The following is a 14,659-nucleotide window of genomic DNA, read 5'->3' on the forward strand; positions in this document are numbered from 1 at the left end:
TGGCAAGGAAGGGCATTAGTCACACATGCAAGTACCTTGAGTGCCTTTTCAAAAGATGCAGAGGTCTCTCTTTCATAAGCTAGGCAGCTACCTGCACATAAACTAGATAACCTGCACGGGATTGCCGTGGTATATGGAAACCCCTTGGCCCAAAGAACTGGTTTATTTTGTACAGGAATGAAACATTCACCTCCTGAGCAGCATTCAGCACTGTTCACTTTTTGTCCTTGTATGTGTACAGACACAGCCTGAGATGCTGCCTTCTCAAGCTCTTTCGATTGGATGCAGAGATTCCTTTAATGTGTAAGGCTTCGGTCACACAGGGAAAACGATAATCAATGACCCTTTTATCCTGAATCTGTCCCCCCACTTAATCTTACCACACTGTACTTGACCTTGCGCTTGAGCTTTTCGGGCCCTTGGGTGCCCTCTGCCCTCATTCAAAGGTTCTTTGTCACATTCATTGCCTCTGATTGCCTAACATGAGGTTCTGACCTTACCTTTCCAGTTAGAAGATGCTCCCTAGAGACCCAGGAAGCATCAAACACATCCTCTGTTTTGTTTTTCCAGTGGTTTAATGTTTTTCAGTAACATAGTAGCTGCGAGAATGGCTAATGCCTGCCACCTTCTGGACAAACAGTGAACCGTTGCATGTAAACGCCACAAAATCTGTAATTTCTCCATATTTTTGGCTACACTAGATCTTCCTCCCTCTCATTCCCTTTCTCCCTGGCACTGCTGTTTGCATACCTTGAAGTACTTATTGTGAAACTGCTTCCAGTTGTTTCTGTCCAGCTTTAAATGCATGGTTTACTATGGAGAGGAGCAATTACATGATGTATTAGAAGGATACATGCCACATATTCTTGTACAAGGATACATACCATGTATCCTTGTTTCTGGTCAGCTTACCTGTCAACCGTTGCATGTAAACGCCACAAAATCTGTAATTTCTCCATATTTTTGGCTACACTAGATCTTCCTCCCTCTCATTCCCTTTCTCTCTGGCCTACTGTTTGCATACCTTGAAGTACTTATTGTGAAACTGCTTCCAGTTGTTTCTGTCCAGCTTTAAATGCATGGTTTACTATGGAGAGGAGCAATTACATGATGTATTAGAAGGATACATGCCACATATTCTTGTACAAGGATACATACCATGTATCCTTGTTTCTGGTCAGCTTACCTGTCAACCGTTGCATGTAAACGCCACAAAATCTGTAATTTCTCCATATTTTTGGCTACACTAGATCTTCCTCCCTCTCATTCCCTTTCTCTCTGGCCTACTGTTTGCATACCTTGAAGTACTTATTGTGAAACTGCTTCCAGTTGTTTCTGTCCAGCTTTAAATGCATGGTTTACTGTGGAGAGGAGCAATTACATGATGTATTAGAAGGATACATGCCACGTATTCTTGTACAAGGATACATGCCATGTATCCTTGTTTCTGGTCCAGCTTACCGGTCCGAACGTATCTCTCCTTATGAACCATCTAGGAATTTAAGATTGTCAGGGGAGGCCCTGCTCTCAATCCCACCTTCCTCCCAAGTGCGCCTGGCAGTGACGAGACAGGGCCTTCTCAGTGGTGGCCCCTTGGCTGTGGAACTCCCTCCCTCCCTAGGGATATTAGTTTAGCCCCCTCCCTCCTGACCTTCAGAAAAAGAGTAAAAACTTGGCTTTTTGAACAAGCATTTGGAAATGCAGCGGAATAAATAATTATGAAATAGGAAGAATGAACACGGAATGGCTAGACAATGCTGCTGGATAATGATTTAAACAGGATGACACTGATGATGATATGTTTTAATGTATATGATTTAAATATTAGACTGAATGTTTTTAACTGTATTTTTATGAATGTATGGCATCAAATTTTGCCAATTCTGTAAGCTACCTGGAGTCACCGTAAGGCTGAGAAAGGCAGGCTACAAATGCCATAAATAAATAAATAAATAAATAAATCTTCCAAGAGAACATATAGAGTGGGAACATCTATTAACAAAGACTCAGAATATTAAAGTAACAGTAACATATATTAATAGATAACAGATAGTAACAGATAACAGTAATGGCACTCCATGTAGTCATGCTGGCTACATGACCTTGGAGGTCTCTACGGACGACGCCGGCTCTTTGGTTTAGAAATGGAGATGATCACCAACCCCCAGAGTCAGACACAACTGGACTTAGTGTCAGGGAAAAGCTTTACCTTTAACAGATATTATAATGTGCATTTAACTGTTGCTCACAAACCATCATAGCAGGAAAGTTCTGAGGATACCTTTTATATTAAATGTAATTTTTGTGTTTTGTTTATATAGGATTCTACTAAGCCAGACACAGACAAACTTCGTGTTTTGGACTTCAACTCCCATAATTCCTTACAGCCTACTGACTGTTAGGAATTGTGGGAGTTGCAGTTCAAAACACCTAGAGGGCTGAAGTTTGCCCATGTTTGTACAAAGCACTTAGATATTCAAAAGAACTTTTAATTGACATTTACATAATAGTGTATCTGTATTCTGCATTAATTAACATACATGTCACACTGTTTTCTGAATATTTAGTGTCTTTGGTCTGGGTTTTGTTTCATGAAATTTCCTTGATTTTAAAAAACTATATCCATGTGATGCTAAAAAGAAATCGTTCTTTCTTAGGACTCTCCTCCAACAATTACAGAAGCTGCAAACTTTAGTAACAGGGAAGGTTTCCAGGCCATACAAAATGGCTTCTACACAGACAGGGACCTGCCTGATGGTAAAGTCTGCATGTTTTCCCTACCTTATTTTCTTAAACTTGACCTGTATTTCTTTATGTAGACATCTTGCTCCCTAAGGCATCATAGATTTCAGGTATATGTATTTTTAACCAGTGAAGCTGAACCTTCCTGCAAATTCTGGCTGACATCCTGTTAGTGATTTAAAGAGACATAAGCCGTGTTTACACCTGCATATGTCTTTTGGAGAGGTGGTCATTACAGAAGTGGGTATTCTCTACCCAGCTCATAGAAAAACAAAGCTTCCTCTTACTGAGATGGGCAAGAATCTACCAACCAAATTTCCTTCACACTTTGAACTCAGTTTGCAGCCCTTGAAGTAAGCAGAGGCAAAAAGGGAGAAGTAGAAGGAGAGAGAAACTGGGACATTTTCAAATCATCTGGAAAAGTGGGAAGACACAGAATTAATTGAGACTGTCTTTGCCAAGTTGGAATGATTAGAAGGCACAAGGTCTTTCTGGAACTTTAAACTTTGAACCCACGAATGCTCATGGCAGCTCGAAAACTGTATCATTGTGTTGCACTCCAGGCCTCAAAACACCTATGGCCACTGAACCACACAAGAGTCCAGGAATATCAACAAACAGTATATTGTAAAAATATATATATAAAGCATATAAAAATCAAGAATAAGAAAAGAAGATATATAATCCAAAAAGGTTTAGCAACAGTTGATAACCAAACAGTAATCCAAATGTCTCATAAAGTTCCAGAGGTAACAAAGACCCGAAACAGCCAGAAATCACAGGTACAGCATAAGTCCCCAAGCAAACAGGAATAACTAGTAAAAACTTAAACAGGAATACAGGAACATTAACATAGAAAACTTCCAGGATATGCTAGATCCAAAACCAAGGCTTGAATTGAACCAAGAACCAGAGAACTCAGGCTAAGCTTCTCACTTTAATGCTACGTTGCCTGAACTGAACCTAAAGGTAAACAAGTTGCTGTTTAATAGATACCCATGAAATCATACAATTTCCCATGAATTTTCTCGACAACATTCCCGCATAATCTTTCTGAATGACACAACCTATTTTCTGCTCTGATCTGTAAACAATTACTTTTGTTGATCTCTGTAACTACAGGTGGTTTTCCCTGGGAGCCCTCCATAACTCAGCTCTTCACTCCATTCCTTATCTTCTGTGGCTACGTCTGACTCCTTTGAATGGCCTTGAGGCCCTGTACTTTCCAAGCTAGTTTTTGCACAGAGAGAACCATCATTTCCCAGACTTGAATTTCCCAGACTTCCCAGAATTTCCCATCACTTTGTGCCACAGGAAAGCCCACAATCCACTCTAATTCATCAGTTAAACCATCAGCCTCAAGCTGACCTACACTACATTGGCTGGTTTCCACTATATGAGCAAGTTTACCCCAGTTCCCATCTTTTCAGTCTACTAAAGGGGGGGGGGGGCATAAAAGCCACAGTGAAACAATAGATACCACAAGCCAAGCTTTGAATCTTGGTCTGAAACTGCAGGGTGAGGAAAGAATGAGCCATGGGCCCATTCACACACACACACCCCCCCCACCGATCTTACTTTATACCTCACCAAGCCTACAGGCCTCCCACATCATTTTCCTCTTAATTTTCCATGCTGTTGTTTTCCTTCAAATCAGGCCAAACTTTTGGGTTTTGATGTGGACCCACTGACCGACTCCTCGTGCATACATTCTGAAAAGGATTTTTTTTTTTTGCTTCAGTGCCAAAATAGCAAGCCTGAACTACTTTGAGTGCTATTGTTGAGAATAATAATGTTGCTCGGTCTCAGCAACTACCTCCCACACACATACGTATGCAGGGTAAGATTTGGCATCCCCTGTATCAAAAGGATTTGTATTTCTATTGTCTTTTTATTTAATCCTCACTAATCTAACTTGGACTGTTCTTGCTATCCATTAATATGTAATCCTGGCAACCCACTGAACAGAGCTTGGCATACTGTGAACTGACACAGAATAAGTTCTTTTTAAAAAGAGTAGATAAGAGGTGCCATTTTCCTCTTTTACCTCTATCTGCAGTTTTAAAAAAAGAGGCCAGGCTCTAGTTCATTGTATATTAATTTGACTTTTTAATTCAGGTATTTAAATGTCAAAGGCTTGCAGTACCATTAAGCCTTAACTGATACCTTGTCCTAGGAATTTTAGATTAGATTGCAAGTTACATTTTACAGGCATTTGAAACCTGAACTAAGGAGATGAGGTGGTGCAATGGGTTAAACCCTTGTGCTGGTTGAACTACTGATGTGAAAGTCAGTGGTTCGAATCCACAAGACAGGGTGAGTTCCCATTTGTCAGCTCCAGTTTCCCATGCGGGGACATGAGAGAAGTCTCCAACAGGATGATAAAACATCTGGGCATCCCCTGGGCAACGTCCTTGCAGGCGGCCAATTTTCTCACACCAGAAAACAAAACAAAACAAAAAACCCTGAACTGTATGTATTTATCATTATTGTGATATTTTTAACCTGTTTTATTTAGTGAGTCATTCTGAGAACAGGGCAGTATATAAATATCCTTAAATAAATAGCCATAGCTAGATTTGTTAGTCAGTCAGTCAATCTGAGATAAAAAAAATAACTCACTTATACAGTTTTCTCATCAGTTGCTGTATATATGCTGCCGTCATTGAAACCTTAATCACCCTTAGTTTCAGTCAAAAACCAAAAATGACAAAAATAATTTGATGAAGGCTGACATGTTTGCAATACAGCAGTACATGGAGCGAGAGTTGCCAGATGTTCAAGCTGGGTTTAGAAAAGGCAGAGGAACGAGAGACCAGATTGCCAATATCCGCTGGATAATGGAGAAAGGCAGGGAGTTTCAGAAAAACATCTACTTCTGCTTCATTGACTATTCTAAAGCCTTTGACTGTGTGGATCATAATAAATTGTGGCAAGTTCTTTGTGAGATGGGCATGCCAAGCCACCTTGTCTCTCTCCTGAGGAATCTGTACAAGGACCAAGTAGCAACAGTCAGAACTGACCACGGAACAACAGACTGGTTCAAGATTGGGAAAGGCGTCCGGCAAGGCTGCATACTCTCACCCAACCTTTTTAACGTGTATGCAGAACACATCATGCGATGTGCGGGGCTTGATGAATGCAAAGCTGGGGTGAAAATTGCTGGAAGAAACATTAACAACCTCAGATATGCAGATGACACCACTCTGATGGCCGAAGAAAGCGCAAAAGCCGGGCTGCAGCTAAACATAAAAAAAACCAAGATTAGGGCAACAAAAATGATTGACAACTGGAAAATAGAGGGAGAAATTGTGGAAGCCGTGACAGACTTTGTATTTCTAGGTTCAAAGATTACTGCAGATGCAGACTGTGGCCAGGAAATCAGAAGACGCTTACTTCTTGGGAGGAGAGCAATGTCCAATCTCGATAAAATAGTAAAGAGTAGAGACATCACACTGGCAACAAAGATCTGCATAGTCAAAGCCATGGTATTCCCTGTAGTAACCTACGGATGTGAGAGCTGGACCTTAGGAAAGGCAGAGCGAAGGAAGATAGATGCTTTTGAGCTGCGGTGTTGGAGGAAAGTTCTGAGAGTGCCTTGGACTGCAAGAATATCCAACCAGTCCATCCTCCAGGAAATAAAGCCCGACTGCTCACTAGAGGGAAGGATACTAGAGACAAAGTTGAAGTACTTTGGCCACATCATGAGGAGACAGGAAAGCCTAGAGAAGACAATTATGCTGGGGAAAGTGGAAGGCAAAAGGAAGAGGGGCCGACCAAGGGCAAGATGGATGGATAGCATCCTTGAAGTGACTGGACTGACCTTGAAGGAGCTGGGGGTGGTGACGGCTGACAGGGAGCTCTGGCGTGGGCTGGTCCATGAGGTCACGAAGAGTCGGAGACGACTGAACGAATGAACAACAACAACGACATGTTTGCCTGTTGTTAAACATCACACTCTTTTTGACCATTAGTGCACTATGAATGAAGGCATTTCTTCTGGTGGATTTTCACATCAGTCAGAAATACAGTAAGGAATGTTTTTTCCATCACTTGACAGTGGTGTCTAAATACTTGTTTCTGAGAATGTCATTTTAAGACTGTCAAGGCTAAGGACCCCTTCACATAATAACACTGTATAGTTTGGTTCCACTTTAATTGCCATAGCTGCATCCCATGCAATCCAGGGATTTGGATTTTGGTTAGTCACTAGGGCTCTGAAGTTGAGAGTTTTAAATACTCCTCCCAAAGGCTGCATGTACACTTACCAAAATAATCTGGAGAACCATGTTCTGGAGATGGCCCAGATGCAGCACAGGAGCAACCCTAGAGCCCTTTGGTATCCAACGGCTGACCAAGCCAAGAATGTATTAGAGTCACTGCTGCTGTTTTGCCAACTAGAAGCAGCTCCCTGGGAGAGCCTTGCTGGCAACATTGCTTCTGTTGAGGTTACAGCAAGGAGACTAGCCATGCGAGCAGCAGAAGTGATGTCACCAGCAAGGCAGTGTCAGAGAGCTGCTTATGCTTCAGCAGTGTGTCTGTTTACAAATGGACACTGGGTTGGGCTGAATCCAGCCCAGTCCATCTTTCCACACCTCAAAAAACATTGGAATCAGTCCAGAAATTCCTGGAATAAATTGCAGCTTCCCTTACTTTGGATTAATGCCAGGATGCAGCACTATTGCTATAAATCCACTGGAGGTTATGTGGATCCCTTGTAGCGGTTGCAAAGTGAGTCCATGTAGACATGACCTAAATTGAAAATCACAGTCTTTCTTTGGATGTTACAATGGCAGTTAAAGTGGAATTATAGTTTGTTGTATGAAAAACTACTAAAGCTTGGGAGTTTCAGATTCAAGTCTGAGGGCTCTTCCACACAGGCACAAAATGCAGTTAGTTCCGAGCAGCATTGAGGCCACACTAGCCAGCCCTAAGCTGCCTCCATGGCAGGAGATGGTCTAGACAGCCCAGCTGTGCCAAAGCCAATTCAGCAGGCTGGATATGGGCTGGGTGTCCCAACCTCCCTGCACCCTCACCCCCCCCCCCAAACTACAGAAAATCATCCATTACCCTACATGGCTCAGGTGCTTCCTATCTTTGTGACTGCATCCCACCCTATGAATCAGCGTGTGCTCTAAGATCTGCCAGGAAGGCCCTCCTTTTGGTTCCACTTCCGTCTCAATGTGGCTGGTGGGGACAAGGAAGAGGGCCTTCTTGGTGGTGGCCCCTTGGCTCTGGAATGCCCTCCCCAGAGAAATTAGGCTAGCCCCCACTCACCAATGTTTTTGTAAAAAAGTGAAAACATGGCTTTTCAAGCAGACCTTTGAACAGGGTTAACCGTTGATTTATACCTGAGAAGCAAGCAGTTTGTTTGACTCGGGCACTTAACATGACTGAACTGATATGACCATTTTATCTGCAGCTATCCCTGCATTTTATTGTATATTTTAATTAATAAGAGGTTTATTCTGTTTTAAGTACATATGTTTTAAGTTATTGAAATTGTTACTGTTTACAATTGTGCATTTTACAGTGTTTTACTGTATAATATGTATATCCCACTGCACTACCACGTGCTTGTATGATGCCCCAAGTTCCTTTTGAGAGAAGATGGCTGGGTACAAATAAAGTTGTTGTTGTTGTTGTTGTTGTTGTTACCATTAAAGCATGATCTGTACTTCCTGATTCAGCATCCTGCAGGAAGCAATAGAGCCTAGGAGGAGTAAGGGCCCCCTCCTCCACAGCTCAGTTGCTTCCAAAATCAGGAGTGACAGATCCTGCAGCAATGATAAGTAGTGACTTTCTGTAGTTTTGGGAGGGACTGGGGGACAAGAAGGCACTGTTACCCCACCTCTGTGGGATCCCTTCGCGTGGGGGGATATGGGTTGACTGTTGGGATGTCTTCTTGGATACTACATTGGGATCTCAGATGGCAGTCTCCATTGCCAAAACACCAGGAAATGTCTGGATCTTTTTGAATGATTCAGACCTTTCCCATTTTTTTAAATCCAGAGTCAAGACAGATTAAGTTACCTCCCCCAGATTCAATTGTCAGTGTGATGTGTGGATGCACCAGGCTAATGTGATTCTACTGCCCATTAAATAGTAGAGTTGATGGGGCCCTGTTCAGCCAAAAAGCTCACTGGATGACTTTGAGTAATTAATTGTCTTTCAGCCTAATTTACCACACAAAATAGCTTGAATTATACATTTTGCTTAAAGCTGCTTAGAGAAATGGCAGGATTAAAGTGGAATAAATAAAGAATACATGCATATAGTTAATACTACCACCTTGATGACAGAGCAATTGTTTTGATTGCAGCTATAACATCAGACTTTTCATGGAACAGTAGTACTGTACCAGTAAAGGCTCAAATAAATGTGTATTCACACAGTGTTTCTGTTAACTGTCTAACTTTCTCCCTTGTCTCATCCACAGGTCCTAGTTGTGTGCTTTGTCCTCGTCCTGGGCTCCCTGGTGCCGTGTCTCCCAGAATTCTCTGCAACATCACAGACAGTAAAAACAGCACCAACCGCAGACATTTATACAACTAGTAAAAGTGAGTTAAATTTGACCTCTTTTGGCAGTCACCCTAGAAAGAACTGTATTGGGTCCCAAGCTTGAAAAAGTTATGTTTTTTTCTTCATTCTGACTGAATATCTTTCCTGACTATAGTAAGAATGTAGTATTCTTCTTCTATCTATTTATTTCTTCCTTCATTCTGTCCTTTACTTTCCCTTAAGGGTGTTGGCTTTAGCTTATTATTTTCATGCCTCTATACTAAGCCATTCAGTAAACACCAGCTTGACTTTCCAAAGATTCTTCTTGTCTTCCTCAGTTCAGTGCTCCATCTCCACTCCTTCCGATATGAGGAGAACTGAACAAATAAGCAGGAGGTCTCCCTGACCTTATAAAAATGAAACCTCAAAGCAAACTTCTGATAGACACTAGTTAAAACTATCCGAGTACTGTGAGACAGAGGAAGAGCACTGCCAATAAAAAAAGACAATGGAACCGGAGAACTAAAACACATCTCTAAGATCATGTGTGAACATGCATTGTACTTCTGGGAAAAAGCAAGAATGTACTGGGCCCCAAAACAGATTTGAATTCCTCAGAAAACCTGCAAAGGAAAGGGGATTGCTTTTGTTTAGGATTCTTATGTGCCCTCCATCACAGAGGCCAAGTCCTCTGTTTGAGGTATTTTCAGCCAAGTTCTAATTGAAAGAAATAGAAGTTGTTTGAGGCAGGGCCTTAAAGTCCCCCCATCAACAGTTTGTGTCTGAACAAAGCTTAAACAGGAACCCATATCGGGTATGCTTGCCAAGTTTGGTCTAGATCCATCATTGTTTGGGTTCATAGTGCACTCTGGATGTAGTTGAACCACAACTCCTATAAATCCCTCCAAATACCCCCAGTAATTTTTGTTGGTTCTGGGGATTCTGTGTGCCAAGTTAGTTCAAAGTCCATTATTGGTAGAGTTCAGATTGCTCTTAGATTGCAGGTGAACTATACATTCCAGTACCTACAACTCCTATAAAACATGGTAAATTCCCCCCAAATCTCTCTAGTATGTTCATTTGCTGAACAATTTTTCTGTTTTCTGTATGCCATAGAAAATAATAGGAAAGGGTTAAGGGAGAGGCAGTGGTCAGGGTCATACAAATTGCACACCAATGTAGAAAGTCAGAAACACTGAGATGTCTGTGGTGGAGGAAAAACAGAAAATCTAGGATGAAATTGTCCCCATATGAAACCCTTCACTTGGGTGGTGGGAAGTATGTTGTTAGTGAGGACATTGCCAGGACTCTTGTACATGTTCATGGCGCTCACTATAACTTGCAATGTCATTGGAGGGAGGGCCATTGGGGTTTCCTGAGTAGTGGGAGCTATAGCTGTTTGTGAAGGCAGGAGCTTGTCTGTGTAAGTGGACACCCCAGCCACACACACACACATTTCACTTTTATAATGTATATAGATGTAACAATTGCATGACATGTAGGAATTCAACTTGTTCAGATTTTGTTGGTATAGAGACATAATAAGGGAGCATCATGTTCACTGAATTGTTGTCTCCTATGTAGATCTTAAGGGCATGGAGTTGTGGGGGAGGCCGACTCAAAAACTCTGCAATATGCAAATAGCAGATGGTTAGGATGTTTATGTATATCATGAGCACATATGTCCATGTATTCTGGCTCATGGCAATGTGGTGTAATGTTTAGTGGGCTGGATTGGGACTTGGGGAGATTCAGCTTTTCTTCCACAATGATCCATGAATGTCCCTGGTTAACCTTGAGGCAGGCTCTCTCTTTTAGACGGAACAACCTCACAAAGTTGTTGCAGAGACAAAGTGGGAAAAATAAGTGCTGCTTTGAATTGATTGGAGGAAATATAGCATATTTTAAACATATCTAATAAGAATGCTAAATGAATGCCAAAGAGCTAGTGTAGTCCATTGACATTATAAAGCCTTGTTCTTAGCACCTAACAGATCTCTTCTTTTTGCAGTTCAATCCCGGAGCCTTCTATTCTACGATGAACATGGGGGCTCCTTAGAGGAGGGCTACAGCTCCTTCATCTCTGTGGAACATCCTGAAAAGTGGGAAGCTGGAAGAAATGGAGAGGAAGAGCAGCCACCTCCAGAGCACGGGCACAGTCCGCTGGTTGTGCCCCATGAAACTGCCAAATATCTGCACAAATCTCACCAGCAGGGTCCAAATCAGAACCAGACCAGCTCAACTCTCACTCATTCCAAGGAGCAATTCCATGAGAGGTGAGCAGATCCACTTTCCAACTTCTATCAAATATCCTCAGAGAACTTGAGCAACCCCTTGAAACAACAACAACAACAACAATAATAATAATAATAATAATAATAATAACAACAACAATAACAATAATCTTTATTTATATCCCACCCCTCTTCTGAAGGGACTCAGGGCAGTTTACAGTAAAACAAACAAATATAGTCAATTATATAACACAGACAATATTCGCATATCAATTAATAAAAACAAAAAGTACAATAGTGTAAACATAAATAAATAGTTTAAATGACTATTTAGCCCTCTAAAAACAGTAAATATAAAAATGCCATTTTAAACCAGCCAATTCCTTTGATCAGGGCATCTAGCATTATAAATTATAGTTCTAATAACCATTTAAAGTCCTGTCTGATAAGGTGGTTGATCCTCTTAGCCATTATCAAAAGCCTGCTTAAATAGCCAGGTTTTCAACTCCTTCCTCAAAGTTGTGAGGGTGGGTGCTTGTCTAATATCCTTGGGGAGGGCATTCCAGAGTCGGGGGACCGCTACTGAGAAGGCCCTCTCCCTCGTCCTGACCAACCTCGCTTGTGAGGGATGTGGGATCAAGAGGAGATCCTCTCCGACTGATCTTAGGGCCTGAACAGGTTCATAAGGAGATATGCGGTCATGTAAATAGGCAGGACCTGAACCGTATAGAGCTTTATAGGTAATAACCTGCACTTTGAGTTGGACCCAGAGGCAGATTGGCAACCAATGGAGCAAATCAAGAATAGTGGGGGAGATATCAGAGCAGCCATCAGAGATTTGAGTCTGATATGGGAAGAGACAGCATGTGGCAAAATGATTAACTTGTATTCTTGTTTTCTTTCTTTCCTTTTCCTGCAGAGAGAGAACCTCCAGTGATGCAGCTGAATACTTATAGCAGTTGCCAGCCCTCAGGGCCTCTTCTGTCTGGCTCAGATCCTTTCCCAGCTGCATGATTAAAAGCAGCAATCCTCTGCACACTTACCTGGGAGTAAGTCCCCTTGGACCCAGAGGGCCTTACTCCCGAGTCAACCTGCATAGGAGGGAGTATACTGTAGGGGGATTGGGGCTGTAATCATAAACATACTTTCTAAGGATTTAGCCAGGTTGAACATAGTGAAGCCTATTTCTGTGTAAACATGCATAGAATTGCACTGTCAGTGGGAAAGAACGCTTCATTTAGACATCTCCAAATTGGCCTTGAGTTCAGTGTCTTGTCCCTTCTCTCCTTTGTTCCCTGGTGCCAATGCTGTTCTTAATGTTGAGTTTCACCATGATCTGCAGGGATAAAAAGTTGGCAACATAGACATTAATCCCTGATTTTCCCCTCTCACACTTGATCAATGTGGCCACTAGTTACAGTATATTATTTCCTCCCTATGTAATAGGTCACCAGACATTCTCCACTTCTAACTATACAGTTCCAATTATGTACTGTGTAAACTAACTCCAGCCGCAAGTGTCTCAATTTCAAGAAAAAAATCATTTCTTCCTTCTGAGATTCTATTCTGTATTGTCTTAATTTTTGTATGACATATTATATTTTTAAAGCTGTAAAAATGAAGGTGGAAAGATAAGAAACCAACATGATTAAATGTCCCGTTAGGAATAAGAATAGTTTGCAAAGGAAATTTTCACTTGCATCATCAGATAAGAATTCATAACATCAATCACTGTGTTATTAGTGTGGCTACACATTTGGTGTCAAACTCATTGAACTTAATGGATTTGCTTCTGAGAGTAATAGGCTACCAATGTAGTCTTGTCTCATCTTCTTGCCAAAATACCGATTCATTTTTGTAGATTCTGTTTTGATGTCCATTTTTTCTTTCGCCAAAATTGATCAATGTAGAAAAAATGCATATTCTTTCTGATATGAAAATACCACGCACAGTTCAGTGCTTGGAAGCTTTTGCAGGAATGGCTTTGAGACCCTCACATAGGGGATTAAGAATCAATACCCATCATATTTTCAGTTCCTTTACCCTTCTTCCATTTATCCTTCCAATTCCATTTTCTTCGGGTATTTAGATTTAATGAAGTCCTTGTTTGCTCTTGTGAGAACACAAGAGTGCAACTGGATGGATCTCCACAACACTTACGATGCCCACAGGTGTAGCCACAGATGGTAGGGATGTACACATGCTTCCTAAACAGCTCCATTCTTATACTGTTTTCCTAGTGCCATTTGAGACAGAAGTATAAAATTGCAGGCTTCACTTAAATTTCCATGTCAATATAAATGCAAGAATCAGTGCTTGAAAAAGTTGCTCCTTTAATCTATGACCCCCAAAATTCCCCTGTGAGCTTGCCAGTACCTTGGCAACAGCATTTCCAGATCTGATAGGAGTGGAGTGATCCTCCACAGCTACTCTTCAATAAAGTCCACCAGGGCCAAAATACCACTGCAGCTCCCCCATCCCACCTTCCCCAGCCCAAAACTAGCACAAAGAACCACTGCTCCATCCGTGCATATGCTTTTTATCTATTCAGAAATTCTACTGGGCATGGTCCATGTGTGCCTCCGATTCACAATGTTGTACAGAGACCAAAAGCAAAAATTGTTTGTACATAATGAACCTTATTTTGTATTATTGCCAATCCCTTAAGATATTGTATTTTGGAGACTCTCAGATCCTATTTTCTGTATTGTATTTTATTAAGATTTATTGCGGGCTTGGCCTCTATGAACTTCCTCTCTTTGCAGGGTCCTGTTTCCTCTTAGCCTACCAGCTGATGTTTGCTTTGTTCTGGTTTTAATATATCACTGTTTTCCTCCTGTTACTAGCTCTGCCATTGCTTTCAAGCAGCAAAATTAAAAAAAAAGATTCAGCATCAGCTCTGTTGTTTGGATTTTTCATTATTATTTAATTGATGAGCTATTCATTTAGAAAACGTTTAGTTAAATGCAGTTCTGCCATCATCCCATGAATAAATGCATTCTCCCATCATCAACGGAGGCATTCAAGCGGAAGAGAGTGCTTCTCTACGGGCTTGTTCAGAAACTTTATTACTGTGTTGTGATGTCAGCAGGTTCCCCACAAGTCTATTATAATAGTCCCAGTCCTACAGAAGGAGCCTTGTAATCATAATGTAATGTAATATTGGCATATTAATTATATTA

The 14,659-nt window shown here is 41.4% G+C and overlaps 1 protein-coding gene across 1 annotated transcript in view; it reads left to right on the top strand.

Annotated features, from left to right (window-relative positions):
- The window catches only part of CREB3L1 (cAMP responsive element binding protein 3 like 1), a 121,315-nt gene extending 106,942 nt beyond the window's left edge, over positions 1-14,373 (top strand). Inside the window, exons 9-12 of the mRNA XM_060763915.2 lie at positions 2,658-2,757; positions 9,182-9,302; positions 11,255-11,519; positions 12,397-14,373. Of these exons, the coding sequence (XP_060619898.2) occupies positions 2,658-2,757; positions 9,182-9,302; positions 11,255-11,519; positions 12,397-12,433 (523 nt within the window). The 3' untranslated portion in view covers positions 12,434-14,373. The remainder of the gene's footprint in view (positions 1-2,657; positions 2,758-9,181; positions 9,303-11,254; positions 11,520-12,396) is intronic.
- The last annotated feature ends 286 nt before the right edge of the window (positions 14,374-14,659 follow it).

Source organism: Anolis sagrei, chromosome 1 (assembly GCF_037176765.1).
Source record: "Anolis sagrei isolate rAnoSag1 chromosome 1, rAnoSag1.mat, whole genome shotgun sequence".
Lineage (NCBI taxonomy): Eukaryota > Metazoa > Chordata > Lepidosauria > Squamata > Dactyloidae > Anolis > Anolis sagrei.